Raw genomic sequence first — 26,460 nt, forward strand, 5'->3', positions numbered from 1 at the left:
AGACCAGAACAAAAAATTAGAGTGGCCGGACTCAGTGACCTCGGGCATGGGAGAGAGGGAGCAGGGGGGCGCCATGCATGGCCCTCAGGCTCTGGCCTGGGTGACTGGGTGCCTTCTCTCATGTGCCATGTGTGGAAATGCGTCGAACCATCTCCATGTGTACTGATGTTATAAGTTTCACTTTAATGCAGCTACAAAGACTCCGTCCCACTCGCCCGCCGCCTCCCAAGATACAGCGCTCGAGGCCCGTGAGTAGCCGGTGGTTCTGCCCCCCGCCTAACACTGCCTGAGCCGTTCTCCCCCGCCTGACTAAACCTCGGGAGTCTGAATTCGGCTGCCTTGCAAAAGGAAACTGGGAATTGGGTTTTTCAGCTTCCCCTTCTATGTGGCATGAACCCAGACTTGCATTTTCTGGGCTTCTCTCTCCTTTTTCTGCCTCAGTTCTGTGACTTGCAGGTCAGAGCTGTAGGCAGCCAGGGGCCACCGTGTGGTGTGTTTGCCGTGTGTGCATCATTTGAGCATATCTCCCAGGCTGAGTCGGATTCCTAACCAATGAGCTGTAAAGCCTTGCTCCAACCACCTCTTCCTCACAAAGGAAGCAAAGTCTGGCAGCAGGGGTCTATTTCCCGCCAGATCGTGGTTTGGAAATGCATTTGATGTCCTTTCCAGAGGGCAGAGGCTACGCCCAGAGAATATCGAGCTGGCTCCGATGGAGACAGGTACTCCTCCTCTTCCAGGCCCCACATGGAGCCCCACCTTCCCAAGTGAAGTGCCAAGTAAGGGGGAAAAGCCGGATCAGAGGCTCTAAACCCCCACCAACTGGGAATGGGGTAGGCGAGGGAGAGACCCACGCACGTGTTCTAAAGAGAAATGCCGTGGAAAGAATCGGTGTGGGCCCCCATTTTCCTGGAAAGTTCAGACTCTGGCCATGCTGAGGCCTAACAACTTTGGCAGGTTCCTTTAAAGTGGGGAACTTGCTGACCATTTGGTGAGGGCTGTTTACCAAGAGAAGAGTGTCTCTGTCTCTTGTTCAAAGCAGCCATTGCTCCTGCAGCCTACCCAGCTGAAATTAGAATCCCCCACAAACTCGTATCCCAGCCCCTCCTGCCCTCTCCAGTGCACATGGCCAAAGCCACCCTGTAAAAGGTGTGGCAGCCGAGAGGTGCAGGTGGTGAGGCTGAATGTGTCTGCTTCTGAGCCTTGTGCACACACTCAGCATCAGTCTGGTGGCTGCTCTCAGTATGGATGCTGGGAAGTTCTGTGGTGCTGTTTTGCTTCCCTCCTCTATAGTGCGTGGGAGTTAGAGGTCCGGGGTGGAGGTTGGGGAGACTTAGATGGCTTCACCTGTGTCAGCTGTGAGTCCGGTTCCAGGACAGATCCCGCATCCTGTACCCAGTCAAACCATTGATTAGCCCAAACCAGGTCAGCACAGCTGTCAAGGGGCTGGAATGTTTCTGTTCACTGTCACTGGAAGGAAGGCATAGACAGCAAAAAGAAGCTGCTTTGGGGGACAAGAAGCCCCTGCTGGGTCAAACCCTAGATGATTTTGTGAGAGTCTTAGTACAGTCGTTAGCAGCATGGATTTGGAGAGTAGACAGGGCTAAGTTTGAGTACCAGATCTGTGGTGCCAAAGCTCTGAGCCTCACCTCAGTCAGATATGCCCTCAATCAGAGGTTTTCAGTGAGGATGACATACATGACATCTGTAACGCACCTAGCACAGTATCTGGCACAGAGTAGTGGTTCTTAATTTTCTTAATAGGTTTTTAAACTTTACAGCTTCTAAGGAATGATCTGGTTTCTTAACCATCATTTGCCCAGGAGTTTTATCATCAGCAAATCACTCCCAGGCACATCATCCCAGCTGAGCCTCATGGGAACTCCATGGAGTAGGCATCATCTCTACCCATTTTAGAGATGAAAAAACCAATGTTGGGTCATTTAACCCAAGTCCCTCAAGTGTACATAGGGGTCACTAGATTCTAGACCCCATGGCCTTTCTAGCATATACCAAGCTTCCCAGACCCTCCATGTCTGTTTCTGTGGAGTCCACCATAGTATAAAGTACTGGGGCAGAGCCTTTGGTTGAGGAAGAAAAATAATCAGCAACCAGCTGGGCTTGCTATGGAATCTCTAGGCAGTGTTAGGTCTTGGCAGGAATACAGGAGTGAAGAGAATTAACATTTAGCACCTTCTATGTGCCTACAACTGTGCTGGACACTTGAAAAATTATTATCTCATTGTGAAGGAGGAAGATTGCATTTCCCTGATTTGCAGCCCAGACTGCAGAGATGGTGAGAGTTCCAGCTAGCCTCTGAGCCCAGGCCTCCTGTCTGCACTGCCTCTCCTTGCTCCTCACCAAGCAGCCTCTCCTTAAGCCAGAGTCATCCAGTGGGTAGCTCTCAGAATTCCCTGGCATCCAACACAGGCAGGGGCTCTCTTAGAAAGCATAATCTCGGGCAGGATTGCTCCCTTGGAAAAACTCAGATATTGGAGAGAGCCACCATGGACTGCATGTTGTCTTGCCAGTGTGAGGCATCAAGCAGGTTAGGGATGCCTGGCCATACTCACTAGCAACTGAGGACTTGAGGAAGCAGGTAATGCCTTGAGAAAAACCTGAGTATCAGGGGAAGCCTTCGCTGCCTGCGCTGGTGCAGGAGGTGACTAGCCTGACACTCGGGGCTGCAACACTGCTTCCCCACCACCACCACCGCCCTGTGCTTGAGGAGGCAAGGTGCCTAGTAGAACCATTTTTCCTGGGCTTGGAAGTCAGACAGGCCTGCCCTGGTCTGAATCACAGCTTTGCCACTTCCTGGGTGTGTGACCTTGGGCAAGATGCTTACCTTCTCTGAGTCTTAGTTTCATCATCTGTAAAATGAGTTTAGTAATACGTACCTGGGGAGGGTAATGAAGTTATATGTGTGTAGTGCCTAGCACAGTCCCTGGCATAAAGTGGACACATATATTCCACTTCTGCAACCTAAATACCTTCTGCCAAGCAGGATCACTGTGAGACTAATTTGGGAGTCCTGGAAGGTGTGTGTTTTCTGGGCCCTGCAGTCCCCAGCACACCAGAGGTGAACCTGGGAGACAATGAGGTATGGAATCCCCTCAAGGGCATCAGGAAGGACTGCCTGAGAAGTTCCTATGTCAGCAGCCACAGGCCCCAGCTAGGCTTGGCTGGGTCACTTGGCTGCAAACGTTCTGGGCAGAAGTGGGGCTGCTGGCCCAGGGTGGCAGGAGCATGGGGGCTAGCCATTCAATTCAGCCTTTCTGGAAGGAGCATTGTAGTCTGGCACCTGTGGCTAGAGTTCAGATGTTACTGGAGGATTTAGATTTTCTTTTTAAAAAGAAGAAAAAGGAAAGAGCAGAAGAAAGCTTTGCCAGTGTCTCGTGGACTGAGGGGAGTGGGTTGGGGCATGCAGAGGAGAGGCAGGCTGTGGTCGGCCGCATGCGAAGCGCTTTATAAGCTCTGTATTTATTATTTCTTGCTCACCATTAAAATCAAATGTACTTGGTGCTTTTGTATTCAATACACATTTAACCCTGCCAACTTAGATTTCTCAGGTTTTAAATCCAGTGGGGAATTGGCTGGTTTCCCAACTTTCCCCTCAAGTCCCCCTTGAAAAGAGCTCAAAATCCCTGTTTTGCATTTCTCCCCTGGCGCTGCTGGGATGTTAACGCCAGTGGGGCCAGTCACTGTTGTGTGTGCGTGTGGTTTCTTCTCTCATCCCAAGCCCCCACCCTTCCTAAGCACCCCAGAAAGATGGGTGTGATCACTGAAATATGACGGGCCTGTTGTCTGCATCATCTTGTGATTTGGGCTTAATTAAACCATTTTGTCTGTGTGTGTCTGTGTCTGGTTGCAGCTCTAGCTGTACGTCTGTGGCTGTGTGTGTGTGTGTGTGTGTGTGTGTGTGTGTGTGTGTGTGTGTGTGTGTGTGTGATTCGTGCACATGCCTTCTACTCTTGTGCAGGCCTCTGTGAGTGTATATTTATGAGACTGTGTATGTTGGCTTCTCGAGGCCTCCGTGTGTGTCTCAAGATGGTTGTCTGTTAGCGAGTATAATTTTGTATCTGGCTTTGTCCACACCAATCAGGTGTGTGTGACTCCGGGTGTGTCTGTGACCGTCTCTGGGTCTCTTGGGCCTCCCTCTCCCTCCGCCGCCTTCGCTGCTGCCCTGCACCCCTCCCCCACCCCTCCCCTCTCCCAGCTCTGTCTGTTTTATCATCCCTAATGAAGCAGTCTTCTCCATCGATCCTGCTGATTGCCAACCCATTCCTTTTGTTTGTTGGCGCTGAGCCATTCAGCGGCACTCTGACAGCTCCGCTCGTCTAATTAGCTCTGTTGTTCTTTTTCCCCATGTTTCACCACGTTGCAAGTTCAGTCGAAGTTGCCACAAACTTAATCCCCCCATTTCAGCCACAAGTTCACATTCCTAACCCGCCTTTATTGTAGCAAGCAGCAGCCGTGTGCAAGGACCGCTGACAGGCCTTAATGTCTGACCTTTCCCGAAACCCCCACCCCAGGACCTCTGGGGCCGGGCAGAACTGCCTCATCACCCCACCTGCACACTGCCTGTGTGCAGGGGAGTCTGAGGGAGCATTCCCACCAGGTGCTGCTGTTTACCAGCAGCAAGAGGAATCTGGCTGTGGTCCAGGAAGCCAGTTCAGAATTAGAACAGGTAGGGGATGATCCATCCGTGTTTCTTCAGCAAATGGCAACTGGATGTCTGCTTTGTGGCAGGCACCGTGCCAATGACAAGGAGAGTAATAGCGACATTATTATGCACTGCCTAGATGCCAGGCAGCAGTATTCATTTGTTTCTAAAAATCTTGCTGAGTGACCGCTATAAAACCAGACACTGAGCAGGACACTTGGCCAGGGTAAGATGATCATAGACAACATTTTCAATTCAGAGACACCCCACCCTTGTCTTCCTTTTGTTATTGCTACGGTCACTGAGAAGCAAGGTGAGCATTTTTTGAGCCCTCACTTTGTGCCAGCCACCATGCTGGCACTTCCCCCGCACCACCTCTTGGACCTTCACAGTAACCCCAGAGAAGAAGGCAGCTAGCTTGTTGGAATGCATTTGGCTTTTGCCACATCTCTGACTTGCCAAACAGGGCTGAGATCAGACTGGCCACTCCACAGGAAAAACTTTGGCTAGATAAGACATGCAGAGACCTGAGGGCTTGATGAGACTCTATATAAAGATTTGTTTTTTATGCAGCCAACTTCTGTAATCTGTGTTCCTAAGCCACTGTGCTGTGTCGCCCACAAATTGCCAGTGCAGGGAGAGGATGTTCAGGAAAGAGGGCAGGCAGGAAGTGGAGCGTGCGGTGCTCTCCTCCCCTGTCTTGTCTGAGAACCTCAGCAATTGTGGCATTTCCTCTGTAGTCCCTCATCTGCAGAGAGCAAGCCCCCCTGCACTGGGATGTTTAATCATTTTTATTGGCAACGAAATGCACAGAAAGACTTTCTTAGCTTAGCTCTCACCAGCCCCTCTCTGGCACTGGAAGTGTTCAGAGGCGATGGTGCCAAATCTAAAGCCATGTAATGTTGACGGGACCAAATGAGTGTCCTTCTGAGGGCACCTAGAATTCCTTAGCCTAACCCCCACCATGCGCTCTGGTGTGTGTGGGAGGGAAGGTGCATTTTGGGGCCCTCATCCTTGCTTTCAGAGGCAGCAGGTCAGAAAGAAAAAAAGCCTTGTGCCACTGCAGCCCCGCTGTTGGCTGGAGAGCCATGTACTCCACCGTCAGACGCACAGACTGCCGGCCTGCAGGCTAGGTCCGCGGCGGGTGCCAAAGCCACACCAGGTGGTGTGCTGGCTGAGCTCGGCTCAGGAGGACCGCACGGGCACAGAAGGATGGTTTTATTGGTACTCTCTAGGGCTATTATTTGCTCTTTTCCCCCTCCCACTCAAGGAGGAAAATAAGATCCTGTAATTCAGTTGTAAAAAAACAAAATAAGCTTGTGTATGCTTAAAAATTAAGTGAGAATGAAACCTTTTCATTCTACCAAAGTGGTTTCTGGGTTCTAGATGAAGGTGAGTGTGGACCGACAAGGGCCTCTTTGCTCCGGGGCCTATGTAGACAGATCTCTTTGAACCCGCACGGCCACCCTGCCATGAGTAGGCAGTCGGAACTATCCCCAGACTTGAAGTTGAGGAAACCATTTAGAGGAACCCTTCCCATTTGATAGGCCACAGAATTCTGATTTACACGTCTGCTGCAAATTCAACGGAACTGTTTTCCTAATAAGGAGAGCCTTTGTCTGTCACCTGCACCATGAAAATCATTCAACATTTAGGGCCACTTATTTGAATCTTCAGAATGTTCCTGTATGGCTTTTCCAACTCACTCCTTGTGGATTTTCCCCTGTGCCCATTCTAGGTGCGCCCTCCCCGTCCGCATGTTGTCAAGAGACCCAAGAGCAACATCATGGTGGAAGGCCGGAGGACGTCCGTCCCAAGCCCTGAGCAGTGAGTACCCGTTGCTTTCCTCCCCTCTGCCTGCAGAAAGCCAGTGGGTCCAGTGCTTTGTGGTGCCCACGCTGCAGCCCCTGCCTTTGAAAGACTTCCCTGGATTCCTGAGCAGGTGTTTGATAAAGAGGTCAGTCGGGAGCAAGACTTGATCTTCAGTGTCAGCTTCTGCTAGCAGTTGTCACACCAGCAGGAGGCCCCAGAGGCCAGGGAGCCAGGCACCTGGGCTGGGTTTTGAGTGGTGATGTCCAAAGGGTACTTGCACAGGCTCAGAAGAAGGTTCCAGGCCTCCTCTTATGCTAAAGATACAGCATCAGCAGGAGAGAGTTAGGACTCTGGTCAAGGAGACAACTGTTTGACTAAAGGGCAACCACCTTCCTAGGCCTGGGGTGCTCCAAATCTCTAGAACACAGATTTATACACAGAACTGTGCTTACCCTGCCCCACCTCACCAGTACCTTGCTCACCTGTGCCATAGCATTTATTTTATCATGGTGTTGCTTTTCTGCCTCCCATTGGGCCCAGAGCTCCTCAGGGCAGATGCTGGGTTTTATGCCTGGCACCCAGCATAGGACCTGGCTTGGGGTCACTTGCTGGGTAGGTATTGGATGGATGAGGTAAGTGATGAGGCACGTGTGAAGCTGTGGCCAGAGGTTGAGCTGCCTGAATAGGGTAAGGCTTATAGCTGCACACAGCCTCAGCTCCAGAACCTTCTGGACAAGGTAGCAGTGCTTCCATCAGAGGGATTCAGTGCTTCTTTTTGTCCCCAAAGCACACAGCCCGTGGGCTCTTCTCAGACAATTCAGCAGCTATATACTGGCTTCCTGCTTTGCCTTGAAGAAGTGTACACATCCATCTGAGTCTAGGGAACCAAAGCATGGCCCAAGGGACCGCACAGTCCCCTGACTGAAGAGGGGGATGTTCCTCATGTCTGCTCTATTTTCAGGAAAGCTATCAGGGAATAAAGGTAGAGGAGATGGCAGGCTCTGGCCAGAAAAGAAGCCAGAGGAAGAAACCATTCCAAAATGTCAAGTTGTGGCCTAAGCCAGCTTGCAGTATTCACTTCTTCTGGGATTCTCTTGTTGTGTTACCGCGACCTCTGTTACAGAGCCCACTAGGCCCCTCAAGCCTTACCCAGAAAGCTGTGCAAGACTGTGGTATACGTATGTGTGCATACATGTGTGTGCATGCATCTTGGGAGATGCTTGGCTATGCAGAATTTGAAGAGAGGACTTCTGAAGTTGGTGTAGGTTTAACTTTTGCTCTGCACAATAGGACAGTGGGAATTTTGAGGAATAGTTCCCAGCTGTGTCTGGCATGGATTATGATTGCCCCCTTGTGGAGAAAATGCTGCATGGCCTCAGACTTCCTCAGACCCCAAAGATTTCTCCTTAGGGGACCTGAAATCAGTCACTTTTCTTAAACCCACATCTTTAAAACTGGTCCAAATCTTTTAGACACTGTACTGGGATACAGGGTCACAGGCCTGGGATATTGAAATGCAAACCAGAAATCCTTGCATTGCACAAAACACCCCAAACCAGCAACACTCCACATTCTGCAGAAAATAGTTACCCCTTTTGTGTCCAGGTTCCTGATTAGAAGCTGGACTTTCTAATCGCATTTATTTCCACTGTTGCTTTTCTGCCCAGTGAGGGGGTGCCTCTTTAGTGTTTGCCAGAGATCCAGTGTCCGGTAATTACATCATCCTGGTTGTTACAGGACGGTGTCAGTAGGACTCTTCATTTCTGTGTGCAGTATGCCTTGGTTTAGATTTCTGTCTGGGATTTGGGGTTGAAATGAGCAGTGGGAGCATAGGGCTAGTTTAGTGGGTCAGCCAACTGGCAGTGATAGAAAACAAGTGACAGGTTCTCTGTGACCATCACAGTCCACCAGGAGAAAAAGAGGTGCATTTTGAGATACTATTCTAAGAGTTTCTGTTCACATTTTTTAACTCGGGACGAGGGGCTATTCTGCTATAATAACAATGACATTTCTGACAATGACATGGGTGTCTTCCTGTATCTCTTCCCATGCTGCATGTTACCCCCCCACCCCCACTGTGCTCCTCCACTTCCAAATGCCATGTCACAGCAGCACTTGGATGTGTTTTTCTCAACTGTCATCAGCTCCAGCTGGCAAGACCAAGTTCTTGAAACACAGGAAGCATCCAGCGGAAAATATTTTAATAAAACAGACTCCTCATAAAATATTGTTTTGGGGGGAAAGAAACCAACTCCACCAATCTGTCAGCATTGTGCTGGGGGACGCAAGAAGACAAGCCGGCATGCAGGAGCCAGATCCTAATGGGCCTTTGGTGCAGGTGGTTCCACGTTGGGCACACAGACTCAGTGCCTGGCCCTTTAATCTGGGCTGGATTTTCCTGAATCGTGAATCTTTGTCTCTGCTGGGAATATTAAAGTGCATCCAAAACTTAGAGGAATAGGGCAGTAGAAAGAGCTACAGGATCTTTAAAGGTGAGGGAGGGATTCAGTCCTCCTGACTTCTTGCACCAGCTCTCACTTCCAAGTAGCACATTAAAGAATTCAGTTTGTGGACAGCAAGATGGAGCTGATGAAGAATAAGATAGTGTCTCTGGCTTCCTGCAGCAGTTCAGCATTTGGGACTCATCGGGATCCGGTAGCATGGCCATCATTGGCCAGCCCATCCACTGAAATCTGTTTCTTCCTTTCCACGTGATGTCCACCTGTCCATCCATGCATCCATTCATTCATTCAGCAAATATCTTCGAAAACCTACTAGGTGCAAGCTACTTAGGATTTTAAGGAGGCCTGAAGGGAGAATCCCCATGCCAATTCTCGTTGACTTGGATTTTCCCAAACGAAATTTTCCTATGTCAAACTTTTCTCCTGAATCAAAGGTAGGTGTCCTAGCTGCTCAAAACCTTTGAAGGCAATTGGAAGAATACTTCAGAAAAATATCGGGGAAACATTCCCTCTGGCTTTTAGTTAACATTTTCTAATTAATATTCAGTGACTATGTCTCCTCAATAAGTATTATTAGCTACTTCCATTATGATTCAGAACAGAGCTGCTGGCACGCCCTGAGAATTCCCAAGGGTACGAGTTAGGGTCAGGAGGGATCGGGCAGCACAGGCCCGGGGTCAGAGGCCAGCTGGCAGCAAGAGCAGTCGAACTCTCATGTTCTCAGACCTCTTAGGCTGGCATTCGTTTCCCTTTCCACCAGAGCAGGAACTCGGGCTCAGACAATGTATTTGACAAGTGTTCCAGGGCCAACCAGTTAGAAAACAGCGGCGCCAGGACCCAGTTGCTGCTTGATTTTATGCTCTCAACTGCATTCTGCTGTCCAGGGGAGTCTGTTGTTCGTCTGGCTTTGCCGAGAGGGACAGCTCTGTGTCCTAAGGTGACTTGCCCCACACACCACCCTTCCTGTCTGGTTCCCTGGAGTTGGAAACTGGAGCTGCTCTGTCCTGTTCCTGCCAAAGAAGCAGTGTCCACTGGTGCCTGAGAGTTTCTACCTAGGGGAGAAAGGCAAAGCAACATTTACTGAACATCTCTTAAAGACTGTGATGGGTATGTGGTGGCTTTCCCATTTAATAGATAAAGAAACTGAGGCTCAGAAGAAGACTTTCAGTACCTTGCCCAAGGTCTCAGGGCTGGAAAATGTTGGGATCAGCTGTCTGATGAGAGACATCTCACACTTTGTAATGCATCTCGGGATTTTTGCGAAGAACCTAATCATGACTGCCAGCTACTTGAGTGGTGAGGATGAAGGTGGCTGCAGTAGGCATGGTGAGGGTCACAGCTTCCCACCTATTAAAGGGAGGCTGTGGTTGTTCCAGGTGCAGTGTACATGGCTGCCAGGTGCCAACTTATTTTTCTTACGGCTTCAGGTATAGGGGAATTTCCCAGTGAACTTGATGCCAAGAAGGAGCTGATAGCAAGCTCTAAAAGGCAGCAATATGCTCAGTAATGACCACACATGGCGTGCAGAGGCCAAGGCAGGCAGTGACCTGCTAGTCCCTTGGTGCCTATCTCTGCCAAGCTGCCTGTCATTCATTCACTGAAGTGGGGGCCTTGGATAGTAGCTAATGAGAGTACAGAGGAGAGAAGTCACATGCAGCCTCCACCTTGTTGAATCTTCCTAACAACCCGGAAGGCTGGGCTGCCTTCTGAGTCTTAATGATTAAGGGGCCTGCAGTCAGTGTGAATCCAAGATACACCCAGTCCTGGCGAGCTGCACAGCCTGAGCTCCTCTGCATACCTTTGTCTCACTGCTAATGGGAGAGGCACAGCGCACCCTCCTGTCACAGGGGTCTTGGCGGGCTACGGGCTGGTGCCTGCAGTTTCATTATACTAAGTAAGAGTGGTCCACATCCAGCCACCAGGAGCCCACGAGCCCTCATCCTGCTTACTTCTTTGGCCAGATCCAGGCAAAATCTGCTCTTCCCAAGTAATTTCTTGGTTTGTATAAATAATCCAATAGCCTTACTGACAATCTGGAAGTTAGGGAAAAGAGACAAGTTCATTCTGAATCCCACTGCTTTAACTATATTAGCATTTCTGCAAACTCTCTTCCAGGCTTTTTCCTGTATGTATTTTTCAGAGCTGTGGCTTCCTTGCAATATCCCATCTTATGAACTTGCCCCATATCCTTGTAATGTCTGTTATTCAGGACTACAGAAGATCCCACTGTGTGGTCTGTCTAGCCACGTCCCTCACATTGGATCTGTAGATAGTCCCAGGTTTTCACTAATACAAAAAATGCCAGAGTAAATGTCCTTGCTCTCCAAGCTTTTTCTTGTTTTATATAATCATAAGAAATGGGATGATTAACAACTACCATTAACCAAGAACTGCATACTAAGCACTTTACATATACCATTTAATTTAATCCGCATGAGAACTCCATGGGGGTGGCTTTCACTAGCCTTGTTTTATAGAAGTTGCTGAGACCCCAAAAGGTTGTCACTGGCCTTGGTCACACACCTAGTGTGGCAGAGCTGAGCTTCCGACATGTATCCTAATGCCAAAGCCTGTATTCTTAACCAGTCATAGAAGTAGATTTCTGCTCTGTATTGTTAAATAACTTTCTAAAAGAATTGTACCCTTTCACACTCTCACCAAGTGTAAACTGTGATTTCCCTGGAATCTGGGTCTAGGGGACCCAGAGGAATGTGCAGCTGGCATTAGAAATTCTGACCAAAGAACAATCCTGCGGGTTGTGTTGGCTGGACAGCAGGCAGTCTGCACACCAAACGGCTGGCCCGCACTGCTCAGGAATTGCAGAGTCTGATCATCTGAATTGCACCGTGTGACACTAGCAACCAAAGCCCCAGAAAATTAAAATAAGATCAGAAGATGCTGCCAGAGGCATTTAGTGAGCTTTGTCCAAAGATCGGGTCTCAAAACACTTTGCAGTTGTATCTCTTCAGGCCAGTTGCATACACGCTCTGGCAAAGATGACATGCTCCTCAAGCCCTGTGCCCAGCGCAGCCCTAAAGCTGTCCCGGGGTGTGGTCAGGGAGCTGCTGCTGGGATGTGGCCGGGTGCACGGGCAGGGCTTTGGCATCCAGCAGCCCTGGGTCAGCATCCTGGACCACTAGCTGCCAGCCAGAGACCCTGGGCAAGTCTCTTGGCCTTCTTTTTTAAACACAATGCCTATTAACATCCGAAGGAGCATGACTTGGGAAACTGCCCACGGAAGCCACACTAAGTTATCAGGGCACACCAGTCTCCCCTCCTGCCACCTCCTGCAGTGACTGCTGCAGCCTCAACAATCTCACACTCCCTAGATGCCTCCCCAGTGAGCCACCCTGCCCCACCCCCACCCCGCCCACTATCCCCTGGGCTTCCCCAGATGTGGCATTTGGAGTTTTCACTTTACATCACACACAGGTGCACACCTTGCCACCCCTCACCCCTGCAGTCTGTGAGCTCCTCCAGGGCAGGGATGGACGTCTTCCAGCTTTGACTCCTCAACTCCCTAACCAGAGCCTAGCCCAGGCCTTTGCTCAGGGATGTTTACTAAATCAAGGAACAAAGCAGTCAGTGAAGGCAGGTTGAAGCTTACAGTCCAGCACCCTGGAGATAGGGGAGGGGTGTCAGTTAATAACCACAAATGTGTGAAGAGCACCTACTGTGTGCCAGGTGTGATTAAGAAACCACCAGCACCTCCCCTGCCTGGAACTCTAAGAGCCAGAAACTGCAGTCAGCCCCCAGGAGCAAGTCTCAAAATTTGCCAGCTGGGCCCTGAGCCCCAGCGAATGGGGGCAGCTGTCTGGGTACTCCCTCCTGACAGGCTGCCCGGATCCACTCCCTGAGCAGCTGGGGGTCTAGATACCCAAACAGAAGGTCAGTTAGCAAGACGAGAGGCTCCTGGCCTGACTTGGGCACCCCTTCTCTCTCCAACAGTGGGTTCTGGGCCCTGGAGACAAGGCCAAGCCAGAAGCCAGACATGGATCCTGAGCCCAGACTGGAAAACAGGAACTGCCAAGGAGCCCCCAGGGATGTGCGGCCCAGGAAAACATGGGCCTCCCCTCGCCTCCAGCTACTTCTGCCAGCCGCTCGGAGGGAAGGGCCTTTTTCCAAGAGTTGTCACAATGGTGGGAATTAGTTCCAACTAAAAAGCAAGGCTTTAGGCTGCCCTGTCCTCAAGATGTTCCTGACTTCAGTCACCTTTGAAAGGCTTTACCATCCCAACCAAGCCTCCTCCCTATTCCAGATGCCATGTCACCGTTTCTCAAATGCCTGTGTCATGTATGTTGTCTTGGCTAACCTCCCCTCTCCCCGGGAGTCTTCGCCTGAAGGCCCTGTTAGCCTGTTCAGCTGTGAAGAAACCAAGGCTCTAGCTGGTGGAATGAGCTGCCCCGGGTCCAGGATGGGCACCTGCTCGGCTGAGTCGCACATCCGGGACCTCAGATGCTCCACCTCTCCCCCCACAACTGCTACCGCAGTCCCCACAAAAGAATCTGTTTCTCACCAGGCGGAGGCTGTCCCGGGGGAGAGGGGCAGTCCTTCACAGTCTACAGGTAGGGAAGGCTCCCCCAGGTTGTCCCCGTTCCCACCTTCCCTCCTCCAAAGAGCCTGAAGAATGAGAACGTGGAGCCAAGCCCACTTGCTGAGCCTGGCCTCTCTGCCTCTGTGCATGTTCACCCAGCGGCCTGCGAAGGACTTCTCAGGGTATCTGGGCAAGTGTGTGTGTGGGCATGTGAAATAGGCACCAGTGTCTTTGTTGAAAGAAGGAAGGGAGGAATTAACATGCAGGTTGGTAGTTAAATGGATGGACGAATGAATCTTGGAAGGGCAAAGGGCATAACCAACCCAAGGAAAAGGAGGGGGCAGTCAAGCCAGTAAGGCCTTCCTGCTGCCTCCCTGAGCCCTCACATCACCTCCGAACCTTCCACTTTGCCCTCAGTCCCCACGCTGGTTCAAGGTCCTCCACTGCCTGGTCCCTGCCAGCCTCTTCTCCTGAAACTCCTACCCTGACCTCAATCGCCCTGTGCCTCCCCCTATACTCACAACTAAAAGCCCAGCTCCCCCATCATCTCCCAAATGGAGCCTTGTCCAAGAGCCCCGAAGCCAGATACACCCCGCCGCTGCCCTCTGGTGGAGCAAGTCCCTGGGGGGTGAGAAGAACCTGGTCTCACCCCACAATCCGCACAAGATCAGGTCATCTGACAGGAAGAATACCCTGCCGTTGGCGACCTTGACCATCACAGGTGATTCTCCCATTACTGCTTTTAAATACACACATACAACTGAGTGCAAAGGTCCACTGTCCAGTGAGGTTCCCATACTTGTCTCCAGGTCTTCCTCCCTAAAAGCAGCCCTTGCCTCACCCCAGGCCCCACAGGAGGGGCTCCAGGGCAGATCCTGAGCTTCCTCTGCGGTCCTGTACCAGCCTCAGTTCTCCCAGAGGCCCATCTCGCCTGCTTCAGACCCTTTTCCTATTTTTGTTACCTAAGCACATGCCATGTGGTTAGTGTTGGCCCTAGTGTTGGTCTAGCGTTATGGCAGAGAGAAGGCATGGCAGCCTCTCAGGGATCCCCATGGCTGTGGTGGGCTCAGCTGGGGACCACTAACCTTGACTGGGAAGGTCTTTGAAGGCAGGGACCCCTTATTTGTCCTTGAACACATCAGGAAGACCCTGGACATGAACAGAATGAAAATGCCCAGAATCTATTTGCTGGCAGGTAAATGTGCGTATAGGTTTTACTGAGCATGCACTGAACCATAGGCACTAGACAAAGCTCTGTGAATATTTTCCTTCAGCTTTTATGATAACAGTATCGGGAGGGCTGCAGCCCCATTTTACACAAAAGAAATTAAGGTTCAGGGAGGTAAAATGACTTTTCTCAAGGTTGTCTGGGGGATGGTGGAAGGCTGGACAGATTGGCATCCACTGGGCAGGCAGGACCTGGCCTTGTCCTGGGGTCTGTCCCTGCTCATCAGCCGCACAGGAGCCTTGTAATCAAGGGACACCAAAGCAACCAGGACATTTACAAAGTAAAGATCCTTTGTGCTGGAGTGAAATGATCCTCTAAAAAATGATCACCAGCTCCCCTCATTACCTCTGGAGACCAAGTCCTTGCTGATTTTTTTCCCTTCTTTATCTCAAGTACATTTAAATGTCAATTAAATTTGAAATATCTGCATTTGTCAGCATTTCATTTTGGGCCAGCGTGACGTGCTGCTGATTTGTCCACGCAATGTGACACATGAAAAAACTCTCAAGATGCAGATCTTCCTCATTAAAAAATAAGCCCATGTGATCCCGGCACGACAGAGCCACAGAGCACATCCCGGCTTCCTGACGCCGTGTCTCTGACATGGTATTTAAAAAGGAACAGCCGTGCCTGTCACCACTGTCACACATGCCCGTTAACTGGCGACACGTTAAACCAAACATTAGAAAGGGTTCGGGAAGTCATCCGCACGGGAGCTCCACGCGAGATGCAGTGGGCAGAGGTGGGAGCAGTCGTGGGAGATGATGGGATCTGAACGGTGATGGACGGCGGGACTTTCTTTTGTGCCAATACTCCTGTAGCCCTCACTGGGTAGCCAAGTTCACCATGACCTGTCTTTTCACAGACAGTTCTTTGTGTGTAATAAAATCCAGGCAAGTGGTAGATGGCAGACTGCAGGGTAGTAGCTGAATTGGGTTAATGAGGGAAAAGGTACACTTTTTTTTTCATATTCTGCCTTAAGCTAATAAAAAATTTAAACCTGGACATTTTCGATGGTTCATCCTTTATCTCTGACAAATATCTGACTGTATGTTTCATGGGAGAACATGAACAGATGAATTTAAATAAGTTTATTTTGAAATCTCACCTGTTATTAAAGTGGAAGGGGGAACTCCCTACCCCTTATTTCATTGTTTCCAGTCCACGAAACTGAAGAGGCAGGATCAGAAAGTGGCCCAGAGGCAGGTAAATCCGGACTGCCAGCTCTGCCTTTAGCTATTGGACTACACTGGACAAGTGACTCCCTCTCTCTGAGCCTTGGCTTCTTAATCTGCAAAATGAGGATGTGATAAATTAATGAGAAACTGTGGACCGTACTGAGCCCGACACTCGTAAGAACATTAGTTTCATCATCACCCACGTGGCCCGAAACCTGGATGTGAAAACACTAGGATCGGACTAAACCACATGGCAGAGTTCTCACCTGGGTGCGCTGTCACTCTCAAGAGACAGGTGGTGGTCAAGAGACAGCCTGGGCCTCTCATTGAAGCTACTGCCCAACCAGACTGGCCTGGCCAGGAGAGGCCGGCTGGAGAGGGAAAATGGTTTGTGGGCTGGAAATGAGGCTCCCTCTGTCCCCCAGCCAGCTCTGTGATCGCCCCAGTGTGAGGAGGCACTGGTGTTTAACAGGGACGTGAACTGCAACAGCCTGATATGGTGAAGCCAAAGTCCAGTCCAGGACAAAGGCTCTTTGCTGTCATGTGAATCCACACATTTAGTGGTGTTCAGCTGATGTGCCAAGCTGTGATCCCTGCCTTATCAAAGCCAGAGGAGGTGGCCGTGTTTGGACTGATGTGGGAAAGGCGTTCTGATGGAGTCAAGGGCCAAGAGGCTCACTGGGTCTGAGCTAGGCAGAGGTGCATGCCCCCTCACGTGTATCTGCCACCAGCATGACTGACAGGAAGGGAGGGCCCTGGGCTGGAATCCCGGCTCATCACTTGCTGGCTTGGGCACCTGGTCACATTTCTCTTCACCAGTGATTCCAGTGTTCAGCCAGCACTGGGTCTGCACCCTGCCAAGCACACAGGAAGTGCCTGGGTGGGTGCGTGGAAGGATGGATGGAGAGACAGACTAATGACAGTCTCATCCCCTAAAAATCAGTACAGTGATACCTTCCTGCTAGGCTGTTGGGAGGGGTAGAAATAGCCTACATAAAGCCCCTGGTACAGTGCCTACTTGTGGATAGTATTTGGAAACATTTTTCTGAGACTCCTGCCCTCCCCTATATACCTACACCCTCCCCCTAAAACATCCCATTCCACAGATCTCAGCATCTCAGAGGACAGATGGGAACTCAGGGGACACTTTTATACTGCAGCCCCAAGCTGATGAAAAGGACACAGCTGTGGCAGGGCTCCAGAAAGATGGGTAAAATGGGCTGGGGGGACCTTTTCTCCCCAATTTGCTGACTTCCATTCACTTGATCAGAAACTCTCATTGCGCCAGTGCTGTGCTCCAGGCAGGAATAAAAAGAAGAACAAGCCAGGCCTCTGCCCTTTAGAAGCTCAACTCAGAATTGCAGGAAGTTAAATGGTGCCAGTGAAGTGCTGAAACATGCAGTCTGAGGATAAAACTCCGGCTGGGAGCTCCAGGAAGGCTACCTAGGAGTGCATTTGAGCAGAGTCTTCAAGACTAAAGAGCAGTTGGGTCACCAGACAGAGGCGACAGACAGGTGGCATGTCAGGGGAGGGCGGGAGGAGGCCAGAATTGGACAGGGCCAGGCTTGCGGCACGATGTCTGCCATGCTTGGAGCTCAGACTTGGCACTGCCATGTTGCAGCCCTCATTCCTGCCCATCCAGCAGATTCCACAAGCTCCCCAGATTGGAGCATGAGGCTGGGGTGTCTGCCCACCCCTCCCCTGCTTAGGAGAGCAGTCCAGCGCTAGCAAGTAAGACGCCCCCTAACTTGTAAACAGACCAGTGCGCCATTCTGCAAATGTTTGAACATTATTATTGCTAACACCACGGAGTCACTCACCACACAACTGGTCACTGCAGGATTGCGACTCCCAGCAGCAGATTTGCAGGTGTGAAGCAGGAGAGTGACATGGTTGGGTTTGCGATTCAGAACAGGATTCCAGCAGCTGTGTGGCGAGTGGCTCTGAGCAGGCAGGACCTGGCCCTTCTCCTGTGCTTTGTGTTATGTCCCAGGCTGGGCACACTTCTGCAGGTCAGATCTTCCTACCCACCCTTCTGAGTCCAGAGGAAAATGCCCATCCTGGGCCACTGCTCTCCTTAGTCCAGGAAGGGTCAGGATGTATCTCGTCCCTGACACGCAGCAAGGTGACCTGGGAGAGGAAAGGAAGCCTGTGACCTGCTACCTCCCCGGTGTGACTCTGGGCAAGTGCTCTGGCTAGGGGGTAGGAGAGAGGACATAGCCCCCCTCAGGCACCCCTTACGCTTAATTTCCCACCTTCCTCACCATCGCCCCCTGGGGACCGTCGAGACATGTCCAGCTGGCCCAACAGGGCAGAGGCACGGACCACCTGCTTCCCTGTGGTGTGCCCAGAGCAGCAGCTGTGGGGCCGGGACTTGAACTGAGGTGGGCCGTGTCCAGCTGCCCCTCCCCAGCACCCACCTCTCATGGCCCTGGTCAGTGTGTGATTCATAGGAGCTGGCATGGGGTGTTTGTTTATAGAGGTAGAGCTCACAGGTGGCTGACAAGGGAGATGTATTTTTTATAACAATGAATATTTAATTTTCACATCATAGATGAAAAAGACTCTGAAGAGCCATGTGAGGGAGACTCCAGAGTGGCTGCCAATCAGGAAAGGGCCTTCCCACAAGTGCTTTTCCGTGTGGCTCACTTTCTTCTTTAACTTTTTTTATTTTTTCCTGATTGTTGAAGTAGATAAGTGCATTATAGAAAATATAGAAGATACAGAAAAATAAAAAGGGGCTAGGGGGAAAAAATCACCTGTAATCTCACTAGCTTTTCATGACATTTGGGCATATAACTTTCCAGTCTTTTTTTCTATAAGTAGATGAGAAAGAATGTGTTATTATTGCAAATCTGTATCCTGACTTTTAGATTTTTCTTTATAAACATTACAGTTAATGGGACGATAAAATTCAGCCAACTGTACCATAATTCACACCACCAGATTCCTGTTGCAGGGAATTCAGGTGGTTTCATGTTTTAATATAAACACAGCAGTGATGAACGTCTTTGTGCATAATTCTTGCTACATTCAGGCTCATCTAGATGGAAGTGTAATCACGAGGTCAGAAATGACTGGATCTTGTGTGTGAGGCTCTTGACTCATGTGGCAAATAGTTTCTTTTCTGTGTGGGACCAGCTCACCCACCTTGGAGCCCAGCAGGCCTCCCACGCCCTGTGGCCTACAGAGAGCCTCCACTCCGGGCTGCAGAGGGAGGCCGGGTCCAGGTTCTGAGCCCACCCTGCCCCATGGAGTTCTGAGGGTGCCTCCTAACCATTCTCTTCTCTCTTGTCTCCCTTTGCCCAGCCTGGCAAAGCCCTTGCGACACTACGCGGTCTTCCTCTCCGAAGACTCCTCTGACGATGAACGCCAGCGGGAAGAGGGCCCGAGCTCTGGCTTCACCGAAAGCTTTTTCTTCTCCGCCCCCTTTGAATGGTCTCTCCTTCCTTCCATTTCCCTGAGCTCTGCTTGGTGACCCTCTGGGGCTGCTTGATGGGGAGGGGGTGGCCAGTGTGCTTGCCTTGTGTGTGCAGAAGGGTGTCAGGGCTGCTGCCTTCTCAAGCCCAGTGCAAACTTGCAGGGTGAGTGCCACCGCTGTGTGCCTCTTGGCGTTCATCCTGCAGGGACTGTGACAGTGGAGTGAGGTGACAGGACTGACAGGGCTCTACAGGTGTGGGACGAGAGCGTCAGTCCCTGCTCCTTATTTGGGGAAAATGCACTTGTTTGTTAATGGAATTGGTGGCCACACTTGGCCTGGTTGTTGATGCCCAAGTCCTCTATCTCAACATGTCTTACAAAACCATGGAGATCGAGGATCAGATTTTAAGTTTTTTTTTTAATTATAAAATGTGTATATTATTACTGACAGATTGAAATGTTTTCCTGATCTGCGTGACTATAAGATAATTTCTACTATTATTAGTTATAGCCTAAGCCTCATACAGTAAAAAACAGAGAAAGAATGTTCACCCACAATTTAGCCACCCCCAAAATCAAAATTTGGTAGTTCCCCTTTCTTCATCAGTTTTTGCTCCTCCACCCATAATATTTTTCAGAGCTAAGATTGAGCAAAGGGAAAGTTTTCATCTGTGTTTCTTTGTTTAAAAAGTTGTGGTGTTTTTAACAGGAGACTTGAAGGGAAGGGAACTGCCCTTTGCTGAACACCCACAAGGTTCACCACACCCTGCAGGCGGTGAACTGACGCAGTGTTTTTCAGAGAAGGGGACTGTTCCCCGCAGCTCCCCCTGGGTGGAGGGGAGGCAGCTCTGCTCTTGCCTCTGCCCCCACGGGGTGGGAGGGTTCTGGCCCTTTCTGCTGCCGGCTCACCTCTGCCCACAGGCAGGTCAGCCCCTCCCTGATGTCCTCACTTAGGAAGTGGCGGCCTAAGTCAGTGCGGCCCAAGCTCTACACGCCACCTTTTCGGTACATTGAATCTCTCTCTCAAAAGTTTTTTTTTTAACTTAAAAATTAGCCTTGTCCTAAGCAATATCTGTGATATCATGGCTTAAGGTATCAGTTATTATTTACTATTAATTAAAATAAACATACGACCATTAAAACAAGGAATGTCATCCATGTATCAACTTAAAATCACCTCACAGGTAAAGGCACTTGACCTGGGTAACGTCCAAGGACCCCACCACCACCACAAAGTCAAGCAGGTTGCATTCTCTTTAAATTAATTGGTGCCTTAATTATTTAAATAATGGTTAGGGCTTACTCCCTTAGCCATGACCTGTAAGTGTAAGTTTTTGTGTGTGTTTAAAAAGGAACTGGACCATCTTAAAATGGGTTCTTTTTAAAAGAATGCTTTTTCCTTAAGTGTAAGAAGCACACTGACTTTTCTTTATCTCCGTGATTGTGTTCCAACTTGGTTAAAGGAGGTTCACGTCCTTGGTCAGATGGCTTAGAGCAAGGGATGGTCTCTTGAAGTCTCTCATACTTGGCTTCCATTTCTACCTCTTGCCAGGTGCTGTGTGACACAGGGCAGAGTTACTTAGCTTCTCTGAGCTTCAATTCCCTCATCTACAAAGTGGGAATATGAGTCCTACTTCAGGGGGTGCTTGTATTGATCAGCGAGATACCACAGGCTGATGGAGTCCCTGCTAAGACACGGCCCTCTGCCTCCACTTTCTGTCCCCTGCCCTGGTTCTTGCAGTTGGGCCCTCGGGACCAGCAGGTGGCATCCTTCTCCCAGTTTACCAGAGTCACAAGTGGTTTCCACGCAACCTAGTGGCCCCTGCCTCCAGTTAGGGGAGGAGGGATGCAGCTCTGGCCCGTGCCACACTAGAGGCTAGGGTTTATCCAGGCACCATTATCCATGTACCCGGTGGTGCCATGGGGCTCAGATTTGTGAGAAAGGAAAGCACAGAGAACCTTTTGTCACCTACTGCAAGGTTTGATGCATTAAAGTTCGGAATGCTGTTCACAGCCTCTGCATGCCTGCGGTATGCTAGGCACTGCGTTTGTTCGGTAATTACTACCTGCCACGAGGTAGGGAAGCAGCTGAGGCTCGGGGAAGTTAAGTGACTTGCCCAAGGTCCCACAGCAAGGAATGGCACAACCAGAACTGGCACTGACATGCTGGGCAGCCGCTCTGAGGAGCTTCCCCAGTTCAATCCCCCATGAGCCCTGCAGCGGGGTGGGAGTGCTGACAGTGGGCTCGGGAATGATCTGCCTGCCCGTTCCCTTTCCAGGCATGTTCCATTCCTCGTCTGGCTTGTGAGCCCACTAGCCAGTTATATGGTGCATCATGTGGTTGGAGGGAACTAAGCAGGTCCCCTGGTGCAAATTTGAGCCAGGGTGACTTGTCCAAGGTCCCAAAGGGAACAGCAAAACCCAAATTCAGCCCCAAGTCTGTCAGAGTGCTGCTGCCCATTCTCCTGCACTCACAAGGACCCCAGGACAGTCTCCTGTCCCCAAGGCTCCTGGGTGCACTCCTCAAGGCCTGGAAGTTTTCCGGGGTGGGGGCTGCTTGCTCCTCCCATAAGGCTCCGGATGGGAGAATCTAGCCTGCCCTGCCTCCTCCCAGGCCGCAGCCTTACCGGACACTCAGGGAGTCAGACAGTGCTGAAGGTGACGAGGCGGAGAGCCCAGAGCAGCGAGTGAGGGATCCCGTGGGCCCTGCCCCACCTCCACCTGACCGGGCTGCCAGCATCGACCTCCTAGAAGACGTCTTCAGCAGCCTGGACATGGAGGTCCCACTGCAGCCACTGGGCCAGGCCAAGAGCTTGGAGGACCTTCGGCCCCCCAAAGACCTGAGGGAGCAGCCGGGGACCTTTGATTATCAGGTATGGCATGGGTGGGGGCGGGCACCTGCTAGGGCTGGCATTTTCCACACCATGAGGCAGGACCCCCATGTGACAGTGAAAGATACTGGGGGAGAAACAGTGACTTTTTCAAGGTCCTCAGCCATGGCTTAGGGTCATTCTGACTGCAGACCCCACCAGGCAGGCCATCTCACCTGGCCCCTCAGAGTGGCCACTGGAGAAGATGCTAGACCTGATGGAAACCGGCCCCTCACTGTCATTTGTGCAACAGGCAGCATTGGCTGGTGCTCCAGGCCACCCTCCCAAAGATTCCCAGCCCAACCCCCAGGCAGGGCTTTGACCCCTGGTAGAATCAGGATTGTTCCCATCCTACCAAGCCTCCTTTGGAACAAAAATCCTGGGTTCTGAATTATTTATGTGTAACACTGACCTTCTAGCCTGACTTCAGTCTATTATCTACCTTCTCCATGCCTGTTTCCTCACTTGCAAGTAGGGGCCGCCACCTCTGCAGTCACTGGCACATAGTGGAAACACAAAGCTCCTGTGTATCCAGGGACCCACGTGTGCCCCCTGCAGGGAATTACTGTCCCCTGCTGCTGATTGGGACACTCAGGCCAAGAGAGGGCAAGTGATGCCAGGTGGTGTAGCCTGTGAGCGCAGAGCCAGGACCTGAGCCCAGTCCTGTTTCCCTCCCCCCACCCAGCCAGCATGCCTTCACCTGGGCTCTGAGCCTCACTCACCCTCTTGGACTCACAGGTGATTGAAAGGGACTACATACTTTGAAAAGTGCAAAGGGCCCCTCCAGGAGATGGTCAGTGCAGGGAATTACTTTCCTAAAACTGCTGGCAACACTGGTGTAAAAGGGCAGGAGCTTTCTCTGGAATCCCTGTGTGTCACCCAGTGAGAAAAGCCTGGGCCTGGAGTCCAGACAGAACCTGGGCTCTCTGCCGGTGACCTTAAAGGAGCTGAGTCCCCCACCTCCTTTACATTCCAGCAGGCTAGTCAGCCACATGCCTGGGAGCCACAGTCTCAGAGCGTGTCCGACATACAGGAGGGGCAGGAATGGGTACATGCTGCCTTCCCGTCTATCCCAGGTCAGTCGATGGTCTCCCTTTCCCTCCAATAGAGACTGGACCTGGGCAGGAGCGAGAGGAGCCTTGGGATGCCGGTGGCCTGGAAGCTGGCCCACCCATACAACAAGCTCTGGAGCCTGGGCCAGGATGACATGGCCATTCCCAGCAAGCCCCTGGCCACCTCCCCCAAGAAGTCCTCAGCCCTGCTCGGGAACTCCTCAGCCCTGCCCCACAGGCCCCAGAGCCAGGACAGCACCCTGAACCCCCACAACAAGGAGGAGGCCCCCACCCCCACTCCAGGCAGCATCACCATTCCCCGGCCCCAGGGCAGGAAGACCCCAGAGCTGGGCATTGTGCCCCCACCTCCTACTTCCCGCCTGGCCAAGCTCCAGGCTGCTGGTGTCACCCTCGGTGACTTCTCAGAGCCACTGCAGGCTGAGCGGGATAGGCAATCTGGCCTGAGCCCAAGCCTCTTCCCTGGACTCCTCCCCAGCGCTGTCCCCCAAGGCCCCACTGAACTGCTGAAGCCACTCAGCCTGGCCCCAGGGGCCGTGGACACAAGTGGTGATGCACTACTGGCCCTCCTAGATCCACTTAACACAGCCTGGTCAGGCAACACCCTTCCACCCTGCCCTACAGCCCCAAATGTAGCCACCCCTTTCACCCCCCAGTTTAGCTTTCCCCCCACAGGGACCCCCACCCCATTGCCACAGCCATCACTCAACCCCTTTGTCCCATCTGTGCCAGCAGCACTGCCTGCCATGCCCCTGGTCTCCACACCAGCTGGGCCTTTCGGGGCCCCTCCTGCTTCCCTGGGGCCAGCTTTTGCCCCCAGCCTCCTGCTCTCCAGTCCTGGCTTCTGTGCCCCACATAGATCTCAACCCAACCTGTCTGCTTTCTCCATGCCCAACCTCTTTGGCCAGATGCCCATGGGTGCCCACAACAGTCCTCTGCAGCCCGTGGGCCCCCCAGTGGTCGCCCCTTCGAGAATCCGAACATTGCCCCTGGCCCGCTCAAGTGCCAGGGCTGCTGAGGCCAAGCAGGGGCTGGCCCTGAGGCCTGGAAACCCCCCACTGCCTCCTCCCAGACCCCCACAGGGCCTGGAGCCAGCACTGCAGCCCTCTGCTCCTCAAGAAGCCAGAGACCCCTTTGAGGATTTGTTACGGAAGACCAAGCAAGACATGAGCCCAGCCCCAGCCCTAGGCTCAGTGGAGCAGCTCAGGAAGCAATGGGAGACCTTTGAGTGAGCCAGGCAATGAGGGCTGGGGCAAGCCTGGGCCCGAGCGCTGCTCTGCCGTCGCTGCGGCTCTGAGGCTAGCTGGCCCTGCTTCCCCTGCTGCTCTGTTTCTGCCCAGGTTCTGCCAGTGGAAGGGATGGGCCCCTCTCTGCTGCCCCTGCCCTCCCCCATACTGCCCATCTCTGACGTCTGGCCCCTGGAGAATGCACCAGTTCTGGCCTGGGTATCAACCCAGCTCTGGGGTGCCTGCCCTCCCCTCACCCCTCATTGGGTATTGCACTAAAGAGGCCAACTGGGCTGATGACCACCCACACCAAGTTCTACCCACCTACCCTCTGGAAACCTCCCACCAGGAGCCCCAAGGCTCCTCAAGGCCTCTCCTCCAGAGCCCCGTTCTCCTCACCCAGCTGCAGCCCTGCACACCCCACCTTGATGGCCCAGGCACCAGTGGTACCCTCAGCGTGAACTCGTCTGCACAAGACATGTGGTCTGGAGTTACAGTAAGGAACCCCACCCTGGGCTGGAGGATCTACCTGGTGGGGCATTTCCAAGCCCTCTCTAGCAATATGCACACTCATTCTTTCTTCAGTCTTTACTTAACCCCCAAACTGCCACTGTTTCTGGCTTTGTAGGGACTTGGGGGCTGAGGGATCCTGGGATCCCTCCTGATAGCCAGATTCAGCCCCAGCCTGCCCTGTGGGGGCTGGGAGCACTGAAAACTGATCTGTAGAAGAAAAACTATCAACAGTTGAATCTGAATGCATCAGGAGGAGGAGCTGGGCTGCCATCGCGTCCCTATCTGGTGCCCGTGGTTTCTACTGGTCTCTCACATTACTCAAGTGTAGCTCAGCAAGTCTCAACTTGCATGGCACTGTGGGGGCAGAGCTGAGAAGCGGGTATCCAGAATCCAACTGGTAGGCCACAGACTGATGCAGGGGCTGCAGCAAACCCAGCTGCCCCGAGCTCCTGGGGTCAGGAGTGGGCAGGGGCACTGAACCCTTCTCCAGGCCCTGGTGGGGGTGGACAGACTTGGCTTCTTGCAGCCTGGAGACAGGAGAAGGGTTAGGAGCCACCCTCTCCCCACTCACCTCATGATTATTGCCAGCACAGAAATTCCTGAGGCCAGCATCACCAAAGCTAAATTGAAATGTTTTATTGTTTATATTTCTTTTCCTTTTTACTTTGATTTGATGACTCTTGAAATTGACTAGTTTCAAAAAATCAAGTTAAAATAGGGCCCAACCATTTAAGAAAACAACCATCTGAGACAGTCAGGAAATTGTGAGCATTGTGACCTGATTTGTTATTTCCTATTTGTGAAGGGTCAGACAGAGAAGCTCAGAGGTGTCTGACAGGGCAAGGGGGTTCCTGGAGGCCCCCACAACCGCAGGGAACCTTGTTAGTATCTGAGGCCTGTGGGCCCGTGAGGCTGGCCCCAAAGCTCCCTCTGAGGTGGGGTGTGAAGAGCGGCTGGGCTGGCTCACAGCCCCTTCCTGAGTCAATCGTGGCCCCTCCAACAAGTCTCTAAACTCGGGAGTGTTCTGGCCGCTGCGTGGAGGGTGTGTGTCTGGGCCACGTGGGCACCTGCATGCAGAACACTTACGTGTTTCCACATATTCCAGATCCACCTGCCTATTCTGGGCAAACCCCTGAGCTTCATCAGGGATGGGGCAGCCCACCTGGTGGGCAGCGTATATGAGGCACTAGGTGGCCGAGGGAGGCAGAGCCCATACCTTGGTCTCCCCAGCTGTGTTGGGACTGGTGGCAAGCACTCTATGTTGACATGAACACTGCTGTCTATTCACTTGCTGGATTGAAATTGCAAACCCAAGGATGCGTTTTGTGTATGCATTCAATAAAGTCTTCTTGGGGAGAAGGCTGGTATCCCTGTGTCCTGAGGAAGCTCTGGGGGGAGGGGGAGGGAGGCCTCAGCCATCTTCCTCCGCTTCTGTAGAGGTAGAGGCCAGGGTTCAGAGCAGTCAGGGAACAACTTGGCCCCTGGCC

The 26,460-nt window shown here is 51.9% G+C and overlaps 1 protein-coding gene across 12 annotated transcripts in view; it reads left to right on the top strand.

Annotated features, from left to right (window-relative positions):
* DENND1A (DENN domain containing 1A) overlaps nucleotides 1–26,332 on the top strand; it is a 538,445-nt gene extending 512,113 nt beyond the window's left edge. For 6 of the 12 annotated variants that reach the window (XM_073224730.1, XM_073224762.1, XM_073224757.1 and 3 more), the window contains 5 exons: nucleotides 192–248; nucleotides 6,399–6,487; nucleotides 19,184–19,312; nucleotides 21,909–22,167; nucleotides 23,273–26,332. In XM_073224730.1, coding sequence (XP_073080831.1) covers nucleotides 192–248; nucleotides 6,399–6,487; nucleotides 19,184–19,312; nucleotides 21,909–22,167; nucleotides 23,273–24,466 — 1,728 coding nt within the window. In that variant the 3' untranslated portion in view covers nucleotides 24,467–26,332. Of the gene's footprint in view, nucleotides 1–191; nucleotides 249–6,398; nucleotides 6,488–12,882; nucleotides 15,702–19,183; nucleotides 21,886–21,908; nucleotides 22,168–23,272 lie in introns of those variants that run through there. The other 6 variants (XM_073224771.1, XM_073224751.1, XM_073224780.1 and 3 more) reach the window with 6 other exon arrangements.
* Nucleotides 26,333–26,460: the final 128 nt, after the last annotated feature.

This window comes from Manis javanica, chromosome 2 (assembly GCF_040802235.1).
Source record: "Manis javanica isolate MJ-LG chromosome 2, MJ_LKY, whole genome shotgun sequence".
NCBI classification, from domain to species: domain Eukaryota; kingdom Metazoa; phylum Chordata; class Mammalia; order Pholidota; family Manidae; genus Manis; species Manis javanica.